The sequence below is a fragment of the Sitodiplosis mosellana genome, unplaced genomic scaffold (assembly GCF_009176505.1).
Source record: "Sitodiplosis mosellana isolate CC-2019 unplaced genomic scaffold, AAFC_SMos_1.0 Smas_scaffold_6166, whole genome shotgun sequence".
Classification (NCBI taxonomy): domain Eukaryota; kingdom Metazoa; phylum Arthropoda; class Insecta; order Diptera; family Cecidomyiidae; genus Sitodiplosis; species Sitodiplosis mosellana.
In genome coordinates, this window is record NW_022601407.1 from 2,538,257 (window position 1) to 2,558,253 (window position 19,997).

Consider the following 19,997-nt stretch of genomic DNA (forward strand, 5'->3'; position numbering starts at 1 on the left):
CGATCCGAATCGGTTTTCCCGTAGTTTTTTTCTCTTCCCCCTCGTATTTCTTCTTGATAATTTTTGCGTTTTCTTGGAATTGAGATCATTTAACCATCGGAATTTTTGTACGAATGAATCAACTGTTTATTGCATAACTCTTCTACACTCGGTTTAGAAGCTGTAAATAAAATTACATGCAAAATTAACATCGATTGCGGAAGAACGAGTAGTGCGCGCGCATCCACACTTTGCTCTCTCGCTCAGAGCAGAGCAGAGCAAGCAGACAGATAAGATTGATCATTACGGTGATATTTTTAGAGATCCATTCCATTTCTCAATGTCACTTTTCACGTGTACGTATCAATGCGTCGGCAGTTTTTTCCTCTTTCTAATCACACTCATCCTTTCTTTCTCATTCCACGCCTCAATTCAATTCGATTTAGATTGCGTTCACACTTTCAACAGGTGTTACAATCAAATCCATTCTAACGTTTGTAACATATATCAGTGTTCATTGTGACGTCAGACCATTTACAATTAATACCACATTCCATCCACAATAACGTCACATTTACTGACGTGATTAGACAGAAAAAAAATTTATTAGCACCATTCAAAACTTCTTTCACTCACTTTTTTTTGACGTGTCGGCTTTTAGCCAAGTCGAAATAAATTTTTATTTAAAAATCATGACTTAGGCGTAGTTTATGCGTTGGATATATGAAAACCCCTTTTGGTTAAAGGTTTTTGAACTCTATTTAAATGTAATCGATTTCAATAATTAAAATTATTGAAAGCGATCAATTTTTAACTGGACATTTTTCGATTTAAAACGAAAAAAAAATTAGTTCTAAAATGGAAGCATTTTAGTTTGGACATCAGAAACTTCACCTTTTAAGCCAAAAATGTCAGCTTCGAAGACAATAATTCTCAAAAATAATACATTTTCTTTCGAAAATTGAGCAAATTTTTGAAAAACGATCAACAATTTGAAATAAAATTTTAAATATTCAACGTCTGTATATGTTCGATAAGTCATGGACATGATTTTTTAAAAAAAAGTCATGAAATTTTTTCCCAAGAAATTCTCAAGATTTTTACCAAGAACAATTGAATTGACGAAATTGAGTCACAATTTATTTATTTATTTATTTCAACATTTTACAAGACCAGAAATGCAAACAAAATTGTTGGCTAGATAGCATCTGGTGACCCAGATTGTGTCATTTTTTTTGCATCAGATAATTGATAAATTCCAATTGATCGATGCGTACTGATAAATTCAGTGATTTTTGTATGACTCGATGTGTAAACAATAAAAAAGTCAATTGCCATTGAATAAATCAATGAATATGTTCGTCATATATAGGCGCTACTTAATTCTCACTTGAATTTTTGAAGAAAATCCGGTAATATGTGCGATAATGAAATATTTCATTTTCATCGACATTTTTATCGATAATGCCATTGTAACTTCAGGTAATCCCGTTCTCGATCGACTGATTTGTTCAAATTGTCGATGTTTCGGTTATTTCCTCTTGACGCAAATATCAATTGACAAAAGTAAGAGATTAAACCAAGTACAAAGACGTAGATTTCGAATCAGCCAATCGGTTCGTTTTGGTTTTGGTTTTACGTATTTTCCATCGAACGATAATTTCGTGTTTGCAATTGAACAGGATTGTGTTCAATTTCCGTGAGATTTTTGAACTTTTTCTGCCGTTGCCGTTGCCGTTGTTGCATGTAGTCATTTAAAAATGGTTGAATGCACGATAAAGAAACACCAACAGATGAGTGTAAATGCACAAACCACAGCTCGTGCTCAGTAAGTAGAACGAAAAAATCTCCATGTTTTTTTTCTCGAGCAAAAAAAAAAACGAAGAAAAAAGATAATAAAATCACTCACCTCAGATGCACTTGTAGCGACCGAACTGATGCTCGGCGACATCGCCGATTCGGGACTCGCATTCAATCCGAAGCCTTTGTTTTTATATGATGAGTAAAAATTTGCAACATAGCCATTGTCATAAGGACCTGAAATACAACAAAAAAAAGCGCAATTAAAAGCGAAAGTTTTACTATTTCAATCGAGTTGTTGAATACAGAAATGAACGAATCGAAAGCGAAAGTTTTCATTTGTTGCATTGTTGCAACGGAATTTAAACGCTTCATTTACCTTGCGGTGTTTGATGGGTTTGAGACGAGTTTTGTGACGACACTGACGGTCGATATGGCGGCAAGCTGATATTTGACAGAATTTTCACTGATGACGAACCACAATTATTGCCACTCCCTTCGCCCAGCGATGATGGCGAATCGTTTATATTCGATGACGTTGATGCTGCCTTTCTCTGATTCAAAGGAAATTTACATAAATCAATTAGAGGACGAGTTTCTCAAAGATTTCAAATGAAAACTAAAGAAGATTGAAAAACATTTTGTGAATTTTGTTCAAATCGAATCTGTTCGAAAAAAAATTCCCGAAATTTTTCTTGAAAAATGTTGAAAAATTCATAACAAAACGGGAAAAAATCGGACAGAGGTTCGAAAGAATCTAAAGCTTACATAACCAGATAGCTGGCCTGAATCTAATGAGTTCACTCCAGTTTCACTCGACGACAATCGCTTCGATTGTTGTGAAAACATATCTGTTTGTTCGTGAGGCAAAGAGGTTTGTTCCGGTTGCAAGGGTTGCTGCAATAGAACAAAAACGCATTAAAATTGAAACCAATTTAAATTCGTTGAATTGTAATTGTTCCTACCTCTTGTTTTGATTGGTGATGTTGTTGTTGCAACTGTTGAATCTGCTGATGGCTCGGCTGATGGTCACTCCATTCATTTTGTTGGAATGATTCGCTCAAGTATTGACGCACTTGATTCTTTTGCTTCTGTATAACATGATACCGTGTGGGATTCTCCAGGACAGTTCGAACCTGCAAAATAAATTGGAATGTATTATTTTCATGACTCCATAAGAAATATTGAGGAGAAAAAACGTTAAGAAAACTTAAAGGTGATTAGTCAAAAAGGTTTATTCTTCTTGCGTTTTCATTGCTTTTTTTAATTCTGAAATGGCTCTACGAAATCATTGTGTATGGCATTTTATTCACATTTCAATAATTTATTGCGGCAATTTCAGATGCGCTTACCTTCAAGACTTGCGGCGGTAAATCGACTCCGATGTGAAGAGGAACTTTGAGCTGTGCCGTTGAGGGGTCGGTTTGCGGTGGCATTGGATTTGGAGTTAAATGTGTGTTTGGGTTTGGGTTTGAGTTCGGATTTGAGTTTGCATTTGGCGGCTGTGATTGATTGGAATAGTGTCCGCTGTTAAAATCACTGCCTTCAGTTGAGGTGGATGGCGTCGGTGACGATGTGTACAATTGCGGAATGCCGATGCAATTGCGCGGCACTTGCAGCTGCGGGCTCGAATGTGACGAATGAGCCATTTGAGATGAATGATCAATACTAGTATTGGATCCATGACCCTGCATGGATAATTTCCGCTCATTTTCTCGTCTCTCTAGTTCCTGTCGCTCAAGCTCCTGCAGTTGTTCCCGTTGCAACTGTTGCTTCAGCTGTGTGCGCGAAGTCGGTGTCGCCGTTTTAAATGTGGGCCTATGGTATATATAAAGCGATTAAAATATATTTGTCGCAAATCGGGAATGAAAAATTGGGTGAAAATTTGCTTTGAAATTTGTTGTTTGTAAAAAAATCAACGTGTAATTTTTCCGTTTTTCTTTATTTTTGTAGCTTTAAAACTTGGGTAAAAATCAGTTAGGTACAGTTCAAATCCAATTCCATTTAGATTCAATGGTTTTTTTTTCCATAAGGTTCTTGATGCATGAATTCCAATGGTTTTAGCGATATTTAGACTGTTTGTTTCTCTTCATGGCAAATATTTTAAAAATAAATCACGCAATTTTGTTTAAAGGCGTCATGTAATTATCATTTCATTTCTTTCACAGAAACCAAAATTATCATTTGCATTTTTCTCTCTTTAATATGACTTTTAGAATTGAGTCAGAGCTGATATTGTTGCTTCTTTCATCAACAGTGGCTTGTGTTTTTCTTTTTGAACGGCAATTCATACTCTCCCTGTCTATCCTAACTGCTCACTGCATGAGTCATACACGAGTGAATGGGATACACGTTAAAGGAAATTAGTTTCACTTTAGTCATGTAGAAGCCAAAAAACAAAAATCTCTAATCATCGATCAATTACTCTCCGATACATGTTTCGCTCACAGTGGTCGAGCGCGGCTGCCGCAGCAACAACAACAGCGACGACAGCGACGGTGACCACACGAGAGAAAAGAGCATCTCAAATGTCACATTTGTGTTGATATTTCTGTAGGTGTAGTGTGTGAGTTTTGCGCTCGGCTTTGTATGCACGGCGAAAAGAATTGCCGTTTTCCTCATTCTTGGCAACAAAACCCATGGCCTTGTTCATTGAAAATTCATCATATTTATAGTACGTCAACATGTTCGTATCGCATTAACAGCTGTGTTTGTGGTTTTAGCGTTTGCTTTTATTATATACGCCTATCGAAAATGTGGAAATATTTCTAATTCTCCTACAAGATTCCGTTTTTTTTTCACTCGTCATTCTCTGCTCAAATGCTACAGATATATATAATTGAATTTGTGTAAACAAAAAAAAATGGTATCTACTGCAATGACAGTTGATACATTCAAATGGAGCTGATCGAATTGGATTTGGATTTGGTAGTGTTGGTGGGAAAAGAAGCGATTTGTTTTGGTTTTATTCAATCATGTTGGCTACTTTTGGTCATTTAGTGGTTTCGAAACGGAAGCCGAGAATATTGTCTTCGGTCTACGATATCTTCGCTTACCCGCCCAGAATCGGTGGCAATCCGTACGCTTTTGGTGTGTGACACGGAGAATTACTGATTGTCGCCGGTGTACAGCCAATTATATCGACACCCTTTATTTGCAAAACAACATTTCATTATTAGTGACTTTCGACAATTCAAATGCTAATCAAAAGCATTTTCTGAACAAAAATCACACATTTTGCGGTCTTTTTTTTCAATTTCTTTGTCATTTTTTTCCATTTGAACCTCTTCGGACTTTTTCTTTTTCTTCGTTTTTGAACTTTTTTCTCTCTTTAAAACATCTGTTTGCTCAAAGTGTATGGCTTTTTCAAATTAAGTTTGCTTTTTATATGACTTTTTAAAACTTTTAAACAAAGAAAAAGTCTCAATTTATCGGTTTTTAATTCATTTGTTGCCCTTTTCCAATAGCAACATCGTGATTCCATTAGTTTTTTGTTATCTTTTGTTAGATTTGACATCCCGAAAATGTTGAAACAATTTTCGAAAATGACGAAGATTGTTCCGAAAACGTTTAAGAATGAAGACGAACTTTATACAAATTTTTCCTTAAAAATGTCCACAAAATCATTCTCTTTTGTTCAGAAAATGCTTAAGATTGGGCTAGAATCTAGTCGGATGAGCTTAAAATGACTCTTTGTTGGGAATATATGGTTGTAATGGATCGCACCAGATCGACAATGCTTGGATCCATTTCAAGGATCATTTGTAGGTCTTCATCGATGCCAACGGTGACTTTGAGATTGGATAAATCGGTTTTGCTGCGTGCTGCATCGCTATCACTGGTATCCATTTTCTGGTTCATTGTATTTTGATTGTCGTCATCACTTTGCGGTATTTGGACATCTTGAAAGGCATTTTCAAGATGGCTCAATGCGATTTCGGTCGGCGAAAACATGTCCATTCTCGATTCTTTTTCAAAAAAACACGTTTCTATTTCAAACACACAGACATACACTGCACACTCTTAACACAAGCACTTCAAATATCCATTCACTTTGGTGAACAGGTGAGTAATAAAACTGAGACAGAACGAAAGAAGAAAAAAACTGTGAATTCAAGTCTAGTACTGTATTCACGCTTGTAATTATTCGTTCACATTTTTTGTGTTGTGTTGTTGTGTTCCGTTTTGTTGGCCTTTTGATTTTGATTACGTCAAAAGAATATTTGTTCTTTTCGTTTCAATCAATGTTTATTTGGCTATATTTCAATTGTCTATTGACACAAAAAAAAACCCAAAAATGGTGGTGCGAATTTCTCGACAAAGAAGAAAAAAAAATTGGTCGTCGTCGAGATTAGTGTGCGTAAAAAGGCTTTAAGGCGCGCTTAACGATCGTCGTAATTTCGTCGTTTCTTATGAAATTTGCTTTTTATCACTTTATTTACTTCAGCGCGAAAATTTGCTGCTTGATTCGTTCGACACACGGACGAGGAAAAACTAGCGCGCAAAAGTGAATCTTCCGAATTTGAACACATGCTATCTATCTTCTAAATGTTTAACTCGCTCTCTCTCTGAACAACTGATCGGGCGCACCGTAATTCTCGTTTTGCTATATATTTTTTTTTGCTTCTGTCTTTTTGCTGTTGCTGCTGATGCGGGAGTGCAATAACACTACTACTTAATTTGCAAACAAATTGTTTTGTTTCGGTCTTATTTTAGGACTGATTGTTGATTGCTTATTATTTGTATTCTGTCTCGGTGCAGTAGTTCTAATGATCTCAAGCGCACACCGTTGCTTTTAAAACAAACATACACCCCAAAAATTGATACACACAATGATGAGTGTGCAATTTAATTTCAAAGTGGGAACCAAATATTTCTTCTTCTTTTTTCTCTTCTCCTTTCCTTTCGGTGTATACACAATGACGCTACACGTTTCAGCCAATAATAAACAACAAAAAACATTCGCAGGGAAAACGATTCGAAGTGAAAGATCGGTGAGAGATAGAAAGAATAAAAGAAAACCGCTGAAATTGTCTTTGCGAATATCCGACGCCAAATTACGCGTCGTATTTTTCTTTTATTTTCTTTTTACGCGCACATACACATTTGAATAAACAAAAAAATGTGCTTTAAATAGACACACAGTAATGCCAAATTGTGTTGGGCGCAGTCGGACGACAGAGAGTGATGAATGCTACAGAGATCGGCGTATATTCAGGCGATCCTTTATGTGGTGGCGACATTATAACGGCCAAAATATCCTGGCAAGAACATCTTGATTAGCATTAATTTCCTGGTATAATTCCCTGTGAAAAGTGTCCATAGTACACAAAGGAAGTTCAAAATGACCAAATATGGCATTTCGATCGAAAGCGGAACGCATTTTTTTTTTCTAAAATCTTATCATCTTCTCTTGACATTTTCATTAAATACAAATTTCCACAATTTTTCCTGTTTTTGTCTTGAAAATGTCTGGAAATGCCTCTTTGCGATTCACAGATTATTTTGCAAAATCCATTTTCTGCGCATATTTTTCTCGAGTCAGATATTTCAACATAAGAAAGATTCATTTTTGTTGTTGTATTGCCGGGTAATGTTTTTTCAAGTGGTTTAATTTTTTTTTGCCTCCAGAAAAATCTTTCATTCAAATCTTTAATCCATTCGGATCCTTTGTTACATTTTCATGGATCGGTTTGTCTGTGAGTATAAACAAACGAAAATGCTTCGAAAAACAATGAACCGCCAGCGAAGAGTGTCAACAGAGCGATTGTCTGTTGTGCGATAGACAACGTTTCATGACCAGATTGAGCATGCGCCAAATACATATCAAATTCGATATTTCATTTGTGTCGAAATCATATTTTTAGACCAGACACAGATCGTAGTGAATAAAATACATTGCAAAACGAGAATAATATTGTAGCGGTGTGCGCACGAAACAAGACCTCCAAAACTCATCATCGTTTCAGTTTAATTATCACGTTTGTCTACAGCGCGACAATTTCTTGCCGCAGCTTATCTAAGAAAAGTTCATGGCAACTAGTTTCTTTACATGTTTTTTTCTCTCTGTTTCGGTTGCGTGTTTTCTATCTATTTGCTACTGCTATTCGAATATATATCTTTTCTTTGGTTGTTCAGTGTTGTTTCGCACAAGAAATCACGTCATAAAATTTACCGGCGACGCGCATTCAAAGCGAAGTCATAATAATTATCGGAATCATAATAGGAGTGAAAGAAAATATGAGGGAGAGAGAGAGAGAGGATTGGTCAAAGACTTACGTTTCAGTTTCTTCGGGCACAGTTTTTGATTTAAGCTCGTAGAACATCACATCGTTGCATGCTTTGTCAAGCAGTGAATCTATGTTGGAGTCATCTTCGAATACGCTATAGTCGAAATCGACGAAGTCGAAGTTCATATCGATGCCCGATTCGTTGTCCATCACATTTGGAGCTTAGCACTTTGGCTCCAGATCGCCTACTTCAAAAAATGGTTGGAAGCACCCGCTCCGTTCTTATTCTTTTTGGGTATATAATAGTGTACTGCAGCTCAGATTTGAATCAAACTGAAAAAAAATGGTGAAGAAAAGAAAGATGAAACATTTTGGCCAATCTCAATGCTGAAAAAAGTGTAACGAATTTCCAACAAATTGCATTGACTGATAGGAAAACGTTAAATAGTTGCATTTCAAAGAAAATATTTTGTAAAATGCACGTATGTCATTGCGGTTGCGTGCTCGGGTGCCTATTATTATTTGTACCGCATCTACAATTGCAGTTTCAATTTGAAGTTTGTATGCGATGTGCAATGCTCACAGCTCATATATCAGCTGTTAGCTGGTTATGAATGCAATTTTCATAGAATGAATTGTGTTCGGCCATTGTTCCATGGGCCATTCGACAAACTTGCTTCTTCTCTCTGTCTCTTTTAGTTAATTTTGATTAAATTATTTGCCTCGAATGACGTAGTTTCTACAATTCGTCTCTAAAAAATCGGCTGATTGATCTAAAAATATTGAGTGCACGCTTCTGCCTCTGGTTCGGACCGTAAGTCTGGGCAATTGAGCCGATGTTTCCATTTTACTATATGATTTTTATTATTTAATAGAATCAAGCCCGTTGAATGGTTCAACGCAACAAATAAATGTTCCGCTCTCTGTCTCTTGTGGTGCTGTTGATGAGTAATGCATGATTTGGCGCTGCCTATTACCAAGTTGTGTCACAATTAGAAAACAAATGATTCGCAGAAATAATGGAATGTTGATGATAGTGTGAGTCAAATTGTGAGCGCTATGATAACATGAAATAAAACCAGTGCCCCCATAACGTCATTGATTCGACGAACGAAAAATCAAAATAAAAACAAATCGAATCTTTTTTTTCGTTCATTTTTATGCTTTGTGGAGATAACCCAAACTAAGTCGAAATTTTACGAATTACAAGAAAAAAACGGTCTGCATCACATTTGGTCCAATTCATTCGATTATTGTTTTTGGCATTCGATCGCTTCGGTTCGTTGATTAATTTTATGGGCAGTTTTGAATAAATTTTGTTCTGATGTTTCTACATTGAAATGATCTCATTTTCAGCATCCATCGTTTTAATGCGAAATAAGATTTAATTATTCATTTTTGAACTTTTGAATTATTTCTTTGAATTTACAAACGTCCTTTTCAATTTTGTTAATTTTTTTTATACTTTTAGACAATTCGAAGTAAATTCTTGACTCAACTGTCAGTTACATTTTCAACCATTTTTGCATTAATTGATTGAAAAAATAAATTGAAAAAATGTTGAGATCATTTTTCTTATCATTTTGCAGGACCTGCTTTCATTCGGGGCATGAAATTCCATTTACATTCTTCTTCCAGATTCTTCTGAAATTTCCTTAAAAAAAATGAAAAAACCATTTTTCTGTTCTACTCCATTTGTTGCCTTTTCTTGTCAAAATGTTTTAAAATAAAATACTTTTCGAACTTTTCAAAATATTTTTCCAGGTCATTTGTTCGATTTCTTTGCGAAATGTCTGTCCGTAAATGCCTTGTATTTTCGATCACTTTTTTTTTTAAACACACACATTGAAACAAAAGTCACTTGACTGAAGTTTACTTGCAAGTTTACTTCGAGGCACTGTTCTAAATGTTTGCGTTTTTCGATTTGGAGTGTTGTTTTACACAATGCTGATTGTTTGTTTACGAAAGCCCATCGTAAGAGGATAAAAATGCCAACAATTTCTGGGTATTGCATTTTAAAGCTATTTCTCCCTTTTTCGCGTTTTTTCCACTGTTCAACTCAATTCTATTTTTAAGTGACGAAACAAACCAAAAAATGCTCTTTCGTTTTTGTATAAATTCCACACGGAGTGCAGTTGATTTATGTGCTGGCGTTTTCTTATCGTTATGCAGTCATATATTCACTTGTTCATTATTGATACACATTAAAACCTATACAGTCTGACTGACAGACACACAATTACTTATTCAAATGAGTAAAAAAAACAGAAAAAACGAAAAAATTGTACGAACTTCTTTTGATTGAGTATAAGCAGCGAAGGTGTTGATATTACTATTTGTTTATATCATTATTAAAATCGGAGCAGCGAACAGAAAATATGAGATGAAGAAAAAACCTAAACAAAATTGCGGCAAGCAATTGTCGCTTGACGAAATCTTCGAGATATTTATGTGCGAGAAATAATTAAAACGTAACGTTTTTCCAGCGAAATGTTTTGGGTTTGGTGTGGTGTTACGTTATTCGTCGCTTCTTGTTTGTTGGTTTGATTTCGGTCAAAATACAGAGAGTGATTGTGCGTCACAGAGTGACATAAAATCACTGTTTTGTGGTGTGAGTAGATCGCCAGTTTTGGTACAGCCACTGACTACGAAATACGATCGGCATATCATTCTTTATATTTTATTACATTCTTCTTGACATTTTATTAATTCGGTCGTTTTTGCCGAATGATTTTTTGCATGTAGCCGCACAAGAGCGGAGTACTGTGTCTATAGGTCTTACGGAAACTCATGAACGAAATGCAAAATACGACACAGGTTTCTCTCTGCGTCGTTTTGTATGTTATTGTTGTTACATTTGTCGTCGTCGTCGTCGCTGTTGTCGTTGTTGTTGTCTCTTGAGTGTCGTTAATATTCACTTAGAATGTGTATATTTGTGTTGTATCGATATCCAGCCAGCATCCAAAATACGCGTATGTGAGATGGAATGCGATTGGTTGCGGGAAAGAGAGATTGTGTGTTTGTAGTGCGTGTATCCACACGAAAAAACAACCAGACACGATCAACAACAACAACAACAACATATTCGCCAATGCAAACGAATGCTGAACGATTTGTTATTTATCGCAAAATCATGTACTGAAAACTGAACGCCATTATTCAAAATGCTCGCATATGATCAATCATACGAAAAAAGCCATAAATTAAAAAGCATTTGCAATTAAATCACGCTGAAACAGTGAAACACTGGCTCTCTCTCTCTCTCTCGGTATGTGCAAGAGCACCGCTGGATATAGATATATTTATTATACGCTTTGCCTGTCTTATTCTCTTCAGTTCTCTGCACTTCGCTTCTCTCACTCTCTAATCATATTCAAAAGTATTTTGTGAGGGTCACACACTGTATATATGGTGCTGATTAAATGATTTTGTCACTTGAATTTCTTATCTTCTATAGTTGATTTGTTTCGTTTATTACTTTATCTCTCTCTTTTAGATCTATAGATATTGTGAATGCACTCAACAACATCGAAAAATAGGCCATTGAGTTGAGCTTTTGTTGTTGAGGACATGGAACAGGTCAAAGTATTTTTCATTAGTAGCTGGCGTGCTCGCGCTTATTATTTGATTAGACCAAAATGTATTTTGATGAGAGGGAGAGTGAGCGAAATAAAAACGCAATGAATTGAAATGAGTCTGTGCAAATGGTTTGATAATTTTTTTTGGCCAAAATGATCAGGGCAACGCAAGCAAATACGAGTTTGGTATGAAACTGGAATTGGTATCACAAACACAGAAGAAAAAAAAGAAAGAAAGACGGAGAAGCTAATTTATTTCAATTCTATTAGCGGAAAGTATTTTTTTTTGTGTGTTTTTTTTCTTACACACATATTAATTAATTGATTGGCGAGAAATATCACGTGACTGAATAATATTCAGTGAATATTGACATCTGCTATATGCATGCATAGAATTGTGTGCTTTTCAATATTATTTCTCATTTTTTTTCGCGTCATTTTCACTACGGGGCACTGTGCTTCTGCAATCCAATTAACCGCCACTTATAACTGTATTCTCAAACGACGCGCGAGCATATGAAATATCAAACGTACGTTGTTTGATATCGATACGTTTATATGCGCGTTTTTTTTCGGGCAATTATTTGCATTTCATGCAATAATTTCGAGTGTTTCGGAACGGCTACGTTTTGGATGTAGAGTAAGCACCAAGCTACCTTCTTGCAATAAGACGGAGAAGATCTGAGCTCTTGTGAGAAAAAGAAGAAGAATATCATACGAAAAATAGAAGAAGAAGACAAATAAGTGGCTTGAAGCAGGAAAAAATGAATTGTACCAATGAAAAAAAAAATAGCTTACAGAAGCCACAAATAGTCATGTAAATGAAATAAAAAGTATCGGATAGAAGAAGAGCGGGTTACACGAAAGACGTACAAATCAAAAACAAACAAAAATTCCATACTCTATTGACATTTGCGGCATCCAAAAGCGGCGAGCAGCAAACACACTTTTCATTGAATTTGTGATCGAATGCCGATGAGGTGTAACAATGTAAAAAAAAACTGAGTTTATTTACTCAAACACCAGATGTTTGATCGAGCTCACTGATGCTCGTTTAAATGTTCGCAGGCAATTTGAATCATCATTCGTACAACAATGCTGACACCGCTGCCGACGAAGACGACAACAATAACATTGTCTGGAAAACAACGAAAACAAAAAGGGCAAAACACAGTTTCACGTGTTTAAATTAATTATTTAATAAAGCGATCATTGAAATTTCGATACAGGACTAAGCGCCAATTCAGACGATGACGACGAAAATAAGGCAGCTTCGTGTGGCAGCTGGAGATGTGTGTATGTGTGTCTTCAAGGGAATTATCAAATGCTTTGGTGAGTGAGTTCTTCTTCTTTTTGTTCCCTCTTTTTAGAATGTGCAAAACAGGATTGATTATCGATTGTGACGTTATACCAATCCAAGTATTAAAATATCACGACTTTCAATTCACATCGACCACAAATGAACGAAACAGATGATAACTCACGTAAACTCATCGCAAGAGCGTGTGTGAGTGTGTGCTGCTCTTCTTCGATTGAATTGCACAAAATTATGCTTATAGTTGGAATGAACGAGAGAAGGCAAACAGAGAGAATTAAAAACACCACCATCAAGCGCACACATCGCGGGAAATTTTGGTATTTCTCGAATTAATAAATATTCATTTTATAAAGTGACAATCAGTGGCCGTCACTTCGAGCGTGTGTCTAACTCATTCATGGCCGTCACTTCATGCTGCTGGTGCTGCGGCGTCGGCGATCTTTTCGCTTGGGGAATCACACTTGAATGTAGCGCTTTTGTTCGCTCTTTCGCACAATCCAGACACGAATCATTTGAATGCAAGTGACGTAACACACACACAAACACATCAGGCGCACGCGCACGCTTATATCTCAAGACAGCAGCCACAGCCACAGCAGCAGCAGCAGCAGTAGCACAACATTGGAAAATAAAAGCTATTTAACGCAACTTAGCGCTGCATAATTTTGAACGTTGTTGTTTTAGTTGCTTTGCCAAATTCATATAATAAATAAACGAATAAAATGTTCGTTTCGTTTACTATTTAGCTAGTCTGAACTGGATAGGAATACTGATGCTTCAACCTCTCACGCTATTTGTCTATGCCAAACTGTGTAGCCACTTTTAAAATCTTTTTCATCATCATTTTCGTTGATTGGACATATGTTTGAACAGAAAAACCAATTTGTAACTAGAGTACACCATAAACACATCTCTATAGCCCCTTCTCGCTCTCTTGCGTTCGCAGTCAAATAGACAAAAATTTAAATTATGATTAGAAATAATCGTGAGCAAACATTGCTCGAGTAGATGAAAACGTCGCAGAGAGATACTGAGAGGGACGGTTAGACAAAAAAACGAAAAGTACTCGCATTTAACTCTCTAGTGCATAAACGAACTTATAAGAACAGTTCATTCAAATGTTTTTAAATTGTTAACCATTGATTTTATCGCAAAATGATGCATGACAGTTTTCATCAGAAAACACTAGCGCACATTTCTTTTCCACGAACTTTTAATCTACGGTCAGTCGGTGTCTAGTTATGACCGCATCTTTGCAAGAAAACAGTGTTGCTATAAAAATAAATTATTATAGACAAAAATTTGACACTTTTAAACAATGGAATCCATTGTTCTTTTTGCTTGTCAAATGCATTTTCTGAGTAAAATATGAATTATACCAAAATATAAATATTTTTTTAATTATTTGTGCCCCAAAATTAACCACCTAGCTCTGTAAAAAATATATGCATTAGAGGGTTAATTTGCTTGGATTTTTACTTTGGACCGTTCCATTCAATTATGAACAAAGCACACTCGAAAGAAGAGAAGAGAAAAAACAGAACCAACTCCAAACAAACAAAAAGTTCTTGCTCACGATTGCGCGAGAGACCGCAGAGTCGGCTATTGTTGGCTAAATAAATGATTTCGTTTATATGAATTTCGAATAGTCAGTTGAAAATTAAATTAATGCATACAATCTTCGAATTGTCGTGCGGTGATAACGCGACAAAATGATCACACTGGAACGCAGCAACAACAACAACAACAATTACAGCAACAATATTTAACGCATACAGTAAAATCCAACACACAACGATCATGTAGAGAAGAAATTAAAAAAAAGACAAGAGACGTTGTACGCATATGAATAAACCGTGAAAAGTGCACAAATACAACGGTAAATTAAACACAACAGGGCACGATCGCACTTCAACTCTTCTTCATCAACAACGGAACATATATACTGACAAAAAACAATCGAATGCAACACATCTTCACTGTGTCGTTTACTTGTTCGACTTCTTCAATCTGTGTGTCTTTTTTCTTCATTCCAATTCGTGTTATTTTGGTGGAGATGCAGTTTTTGGACATTTTATATCATTTTTGTTTGTTGGTTTTTCACTTTCACAATTGTAAATCTCCCGAAACTGGAAAACTTTTTCATTGGGCAAATTGGGCCACACACACACACACTCTGGGATACACACTCCCTCGGCACAGTTTTACCGATCAAAACACTTAATAAATTATATATATTATTTTGTTTATTACCCGAGCGTAATTCACACACAAACGTACACCAATCTCGATGCTGTGCTGCTGTTTTCTACTCGATCTATCTCGGATCGGCAAAACGAAGTGACACAAGGTTTTAATTTTAAAAAAAATTCGCTCTCGCTCCTCACTCGCGAGTTCACGGGGAGAAAAAAAAACCAACAATCACATGAATTTCGCCACATACATCGATCGAATTTTGGAAATGATCGCGACTTTTTTTGCGGCCATCGGAACTAAAGAACCCTTCGCGAATTTAAACAGAAAAAAACACTTTAATTTTTTTTTCTCTCGTCTTTTGGAGAAATGGCAATGTACGAGCACAACTAGGCGCAAGACGAAAAAACAGTAACTTGAATTCAAGAAAACATTGTCAGTACACACAACACACCGAGAAAAAGATATCGCGAGAGCACGAGAGAGCTGATGTTTTTTCATACTTCTATATGTGTGCAGTGTATACACAGTTCCAATTGAAAAGGCAAACCGAACGAGCGAGAGTGAGAGAGAACAGAGAAAGAGAAGGAGACAGAACGATGGAATCACACACTCTCGGACACAAAATTAACGCACAGTGAACGCTTCTCCATCTGCAGGCTAAATGACAAAACCACAAGTTTAAGTCATCTGATCATGTATCTGGAGAGAGAGCGAGCGTCAATATGCAAGCGCGATTCACCAGCGACGCACAATCATAACGCAATTTCACCTGAGTTTTTTCTCGCTTTACATCAACGATCGATTGGTTGTTGGTGATGACGGTCGGAGTTTTTTTTTCTTGCGATTAAGCCATCATGCTTTTCTTACTATGCTTTTGCGTTCAGAAGCTTATTAAATACTTTCTTGAGAGGCGGATTGTATATCAGTAGCAGTGACGAGTTGCGGTGGAAAATTGATTTCATGATCCATTCAAGATGCAAACCAATCGATACTTTGCATAAGCACTTTTTGTGGACAAAATGTATAAAAACAATAACATTTTGAGAAAAAAAATCGGTCAAATTCACATTTCTTCCTTGTTTTTTACAATTAAAACTTATAATTATATTTTAAGTGTGAATCATTCAATTTTTACTTGATTTTCATCTCAAAAAATTAAACAAATTCCGATTTCAAGTTTACAAACGATGATAAATATTGAAACCGATATAGCGGAAGCTCAAACCGACTTGAACTTTTCTACTAAGTGGAGACGGAAGCTTCACACCACTTGAAAAATACTGAAATATACAGAAAAATCCATCAAAATCGTGTGTTTCGGCTGAGTTTCTTAATTAAAGTTCAAATTTTGAATACAATTCATTTGAATATTACCGAAAAAATCTATTTTTTTCCCCCAAAAACGGTTCAATTTCTCTTCAAACTGTCCGAAAATCCAATGTTGGCATCAAAAATAATCAAACCTTAGCATTGCACCACAGGAACGCGCTCCAAAATTCGACACATTTCCATTCTCTCTCTCAATCTCTCTGTATGTGCAATTGTTATGACAAGCGACCATTGACAGTTGGGTGGAGAGTAGTGCATATTTTTTTTATTATCAGTCAAAATGTGCGTAAAATAAACACCGTGCTAAGCAGTTATGCTTCCGAATCGAGAGTGAACAACAACAAAAAACGAAACACCGAAGACACGAAATGAAATTTGTATTGTAATCACAATAGCACTCTGTCGTTAATTTACCAATTTTGCCATTACAATCTAGCTTGGTGTTATGATTTGGATATTCAAGTTTTTGATTTTTCTATTCTATTATGTGTTCGTCACCGTTTTCCTCGTTTATTTGTACGTAAACAATGCTATCAATTTCTTTGAGCTGAATGTGTTCTCATCGTCGGCATCGGCAATTAAACACAGTTACGATGTGATAATCGGTAAATTCCAGTTTATTGCTTTTCGTTCAAAATATCTGTCAGAGTATTTCTAGTTTCGGTTAATTTGTGATTGAAACATTTCGAAATTTCAGTCGGTGGTGGAACTGCCGGGTTAACGATAGCCGCTGGATTGAAGGAGAAAAATGTGTTAATCATCGAAGCAGGCGCTGATTTTCAATCGCCAAATGCACCGATATCGTCGGCAATTGGACGAATCATTCATAATATTCCAATAGCAACGCCATTGTTACAGTTTCAAGAGCTGTTCGATTGGCAATACAAAACGCAGCCACAGCAAAATGCGTGCAAATCACTCACGAACAATGTCAGCCATTGGCCAATGGGCAAAGGAATCGGCGGAACACAACTCATTAATAACATGATCTATGAACGTGGCCACGAAGATGATTTTCGCGATTGGTTCGATGCAAACACAGACAATTACAATTTTACCAAAGATATTTTACCATTTTATAGGTAAATTTGAAATGGGAAATGAACCGCTTTTCTTTACATTTTTATTTCTTCTGGAGTTTCAAAGGAGAATTGATTAAGAGATAGTCTTTAGTTTTAAAGAGTAATTTTGGCTTCAATAAGACTAGATTTACAATTTCAAATCCAAATTTAACATGTAATTTCAATGGAAAAAAATCAAATTCCTAAAAACAACTCCAATTTCTGCCTCCCCCAAACAGAGAATTCGAAGAGTTTCTGGAATTGTCGGATCTGCGAAGCACAACCAAAGTAGCTGATGCGTTTGTTCGGTCGGCGCCACAACTGCTCGATCAAAATGTCATTGAATTTAAATTGCCAAAGGTCATTCAAAACAATGGTAAACGCTGGAGTGTGGTCGATTCATATCATTCATGGTTGCACACGAGCCACCAGCACATGTTGTCCGATGCGAAAGCCGAGCGAATTCTGTTCGATGGCGATGCTGGTGATATAAAGGCATCGCTAAAAGCGGTTGGAATTCGATACCGCAAATTAGGTCATCTGTACGAAGTGCGAGCAACAAAAGCTGTGATATTAGCCGGTGGAACGATTGGTACGCCCACGTTACTGTTGAAATCTGGCATTGGGCCGGAAAATCTGTACGCACAAAATACAAATAAAACAGCGAAAAAAGACACCACCAAAACCGCGGACGATCCATTGAAATTGAAGCTTCAAAAGCATTTACCGGCGGTTGGTCAACATTTGCAGGATCATGTGACAACGGGCTTGGATTTGATCACATTGAATCAATCACTTGGTTTGGAACCGTGGAATTTGTACAGTGCACGGCATTTGTGGGATTATTTTTGGAATGGTAACGGCCCATTCACGATGGGCGGCTGTGAGGGGCTTGGATTTGTCAAGACAAATTTACATGAATCAGGTGCACCTGACTTAGGTTTTATGCTCATCCCAATGGGATCGACCATTGATGCTGGCGTTTACTTTCGCCGACTGTTAAACATCAACGAACGCACTTGGAAGGAATATTTTCAGCCGCTCATTGCAACACCAACCATTTCCATTTTGCCGATTGTACTGCATCCAAAATCGCGTGGTTTCATTTCCGTTCGATTGACGCGTGACGATGATGTGGATACAGTGATCGAACCGCGGTATTTATCCCATCCGTATGATATTGATGTGTTGGTCATGGGCTTGAAAATGATTCATAAAATGATCAACACGCCCGCATTCCAAACACTCGGCACATCGTTAACACAACGACCATTGCCCGGCTGCAGCCAATATCGATTCACATCTGACGAATATTGGCAGTGCTATGCACAGCATTTAACGCTGACCGCCTATCATCCGGTCGGCACTTGTCGCATGGGCACATCGCAGAACGATTCCGTCGTCGATCCATCCACATTTCAAGTTCATGGCGTTGATCAACTGTACATTTGCGATGCATCCATTATGCCATCGATGCCAAGTGCCAATCCACAATCAACCGTCGGCATGCTCGCTCGCAAATTTTTACATTCATTTTACGCACATCAATCAAATTCAGGAGACAGCAGCTTGTAAACACCTTTTTATTTCTTCTAGGGAACCATAACGACACAAAAGAAAAACCAAATCGAAACAAGAATCAATGTTTATTTATTTTATCCAGTGAAAGAACCGAAAATAAATACCAAATCATTGTGATCTGAGCAATCCTCTTTGTTTACTCTTTATTTTTTCGTGGTGGAGATTATTTAAGTTTTCTCTTTGGTTTCGATTGGAATAGCATGGGTTTTTGATGCATCAAATTCACACTTGGATGGAGAGATAGATAGAGAAAATTTTCCCATTTGAATCGGGAAAAATTGTTTGGATGAGTGTTCAATAGGAGATTTGTTGCTCTTAAGCCAATGTTTTGCTTTAGTCGTATTTATGGGAAGATGAAGAATATGAAAAGCGTAAGTATATTCAATAGGAAATGAACGAGTTTATTTATTCCGATACTTAAATCGGTATTTACATATCTTATGTAAACTAACAGTGCATGGGACTATATGAAAATGTGATGGTAAATTTTTGGAAGTAGTTTATTTTCTCATTATGAGATTACGTTCATTCCGATGTGAGACTCACGAATTATATTGGCGACACCAAGCTATATAACCAATGAAAAATATGAAATAAATAAAACTAAAATCTCTGCTCAAGCGTTTCACTTGATTTCATTCGACAAACGATGTTCGCGAAGAAATACGCTCGACATTGTTCTAGCAAAACGTCGGCCAAGTTGCAAGCGCTGCAAAAAAAATAAAAATAAAATCAGTTCCAACAAAACCACTCAATTTCAAACGCTTCACTCGAATTAATTGCATTTCTTTCAACACACACTTGATACTAGCACATTGAAAAGTCTCGGTCGTTATTGAAACCACTGAAGAATATCATGAATAAAGGAATGTTTTTCCATTCCTTCATTTCCTTTCAAACTAAATAATGTGATTCGTGATTTCCA

General features: G+C 36.5%; 2 protein-coding genes across 5 annotated transcripts in view; one reads left to right on the plus strand and one right to left on the minus strand.

Annotated features, from left to right (window-relative positions):
- The window catches only part of LOC129575305 (helix-loop-helix protein 30), a 63,283-nt gene extending 47,733 nt beyond the window's left edge, over positions 1-15,550 (minus strand). Inside the window, exons 1-7 of one of the 4 annotated variants that reach the window (XM_055458606.1) lie at positions 15,159-15,550; positions 8,059-8,342; positions 3,132-3,597; positions 2,745-2,915; positions 2,548-2,676; positions 2,159-2,333; positions 1,889-2,016 (exon numbers count right to left, since the gene is read on the minus strand). In XM_055458606.1, coding sequence (XP_055314581.1) covers positions 1,889-2,016; positions 2,159-2,333; positions 2,548-2,676; positions 2,745-2,915; positions 3,132-3,597; positions 8,059-8,219 — 1,230 coding nt within the window. In that variant the 5' untranslated portion in view covers positions 8,220-8,342; positions 15,159-15,550. Of the gene's footprint in view, positions 1-1,888; positions 2,017-2,158; positions 2,334-2,547; positions 2,677-2,744; positions 2,916-3,131; positions 3,598-4,835; positions 4,928-5,505; positions 6,618-8,058; positions 8,343-10,301; positions 12,721-15,158 lie in introns of those variants that run through there. The other 3 variants (XM_055458607.1, XM_055458609.1, XM_055458605.1) reach the window with 3 other exon arrangements.
- A 320-nt stretch (positions 15,551-15,870) lies between these two features.
- Positions 15,871-19,198, plus strand: LOC129575306 (alcohol dehydrogenase [acceptor]-like). Its single transcript, XM_055458610.1, has 3 exons — positions 15,871-17,035; positions 17,128-17,512; positions 17,731-19,198. The coding sequence occupies exons 1-3, from the start codon at positions 16,876-16,878 to the stop codon at positions 19,064-19,066; spliced, it is 1,881 nt and encodes a 626-aa protein (XP_055314585.1). The 5' UTR covers positions 15,871-16,875; the 3' UTR covers positions 19,067-19,198.
- The last annotated feature ends 799 nt before the right edge of the window (positions 19,199-19,997 follow it).

Coding starts and splice junctions, on each gene's coding strand:
- LOC129575306 (XM_055458610.1), top strand. CDS start 16,876: ATGATTTGGATATTCAAGTTTTTGATTTTTCTATTCTATTATGTGTTC. Junction 17,036..17,127: donor CAGTTACGATGTGATAATCG/GTAAATTCCAGT, acceptor TCGAAATTTCAG/TCGGTGGTGGAACTGCCGGG. Junction 17,513..17,730: donor GATATTTTACCATTTTATAG/GTAAATTTGAAA, acceptor TCCCCCAAACAG/AGAATTCGAAGAGTTTCTGG.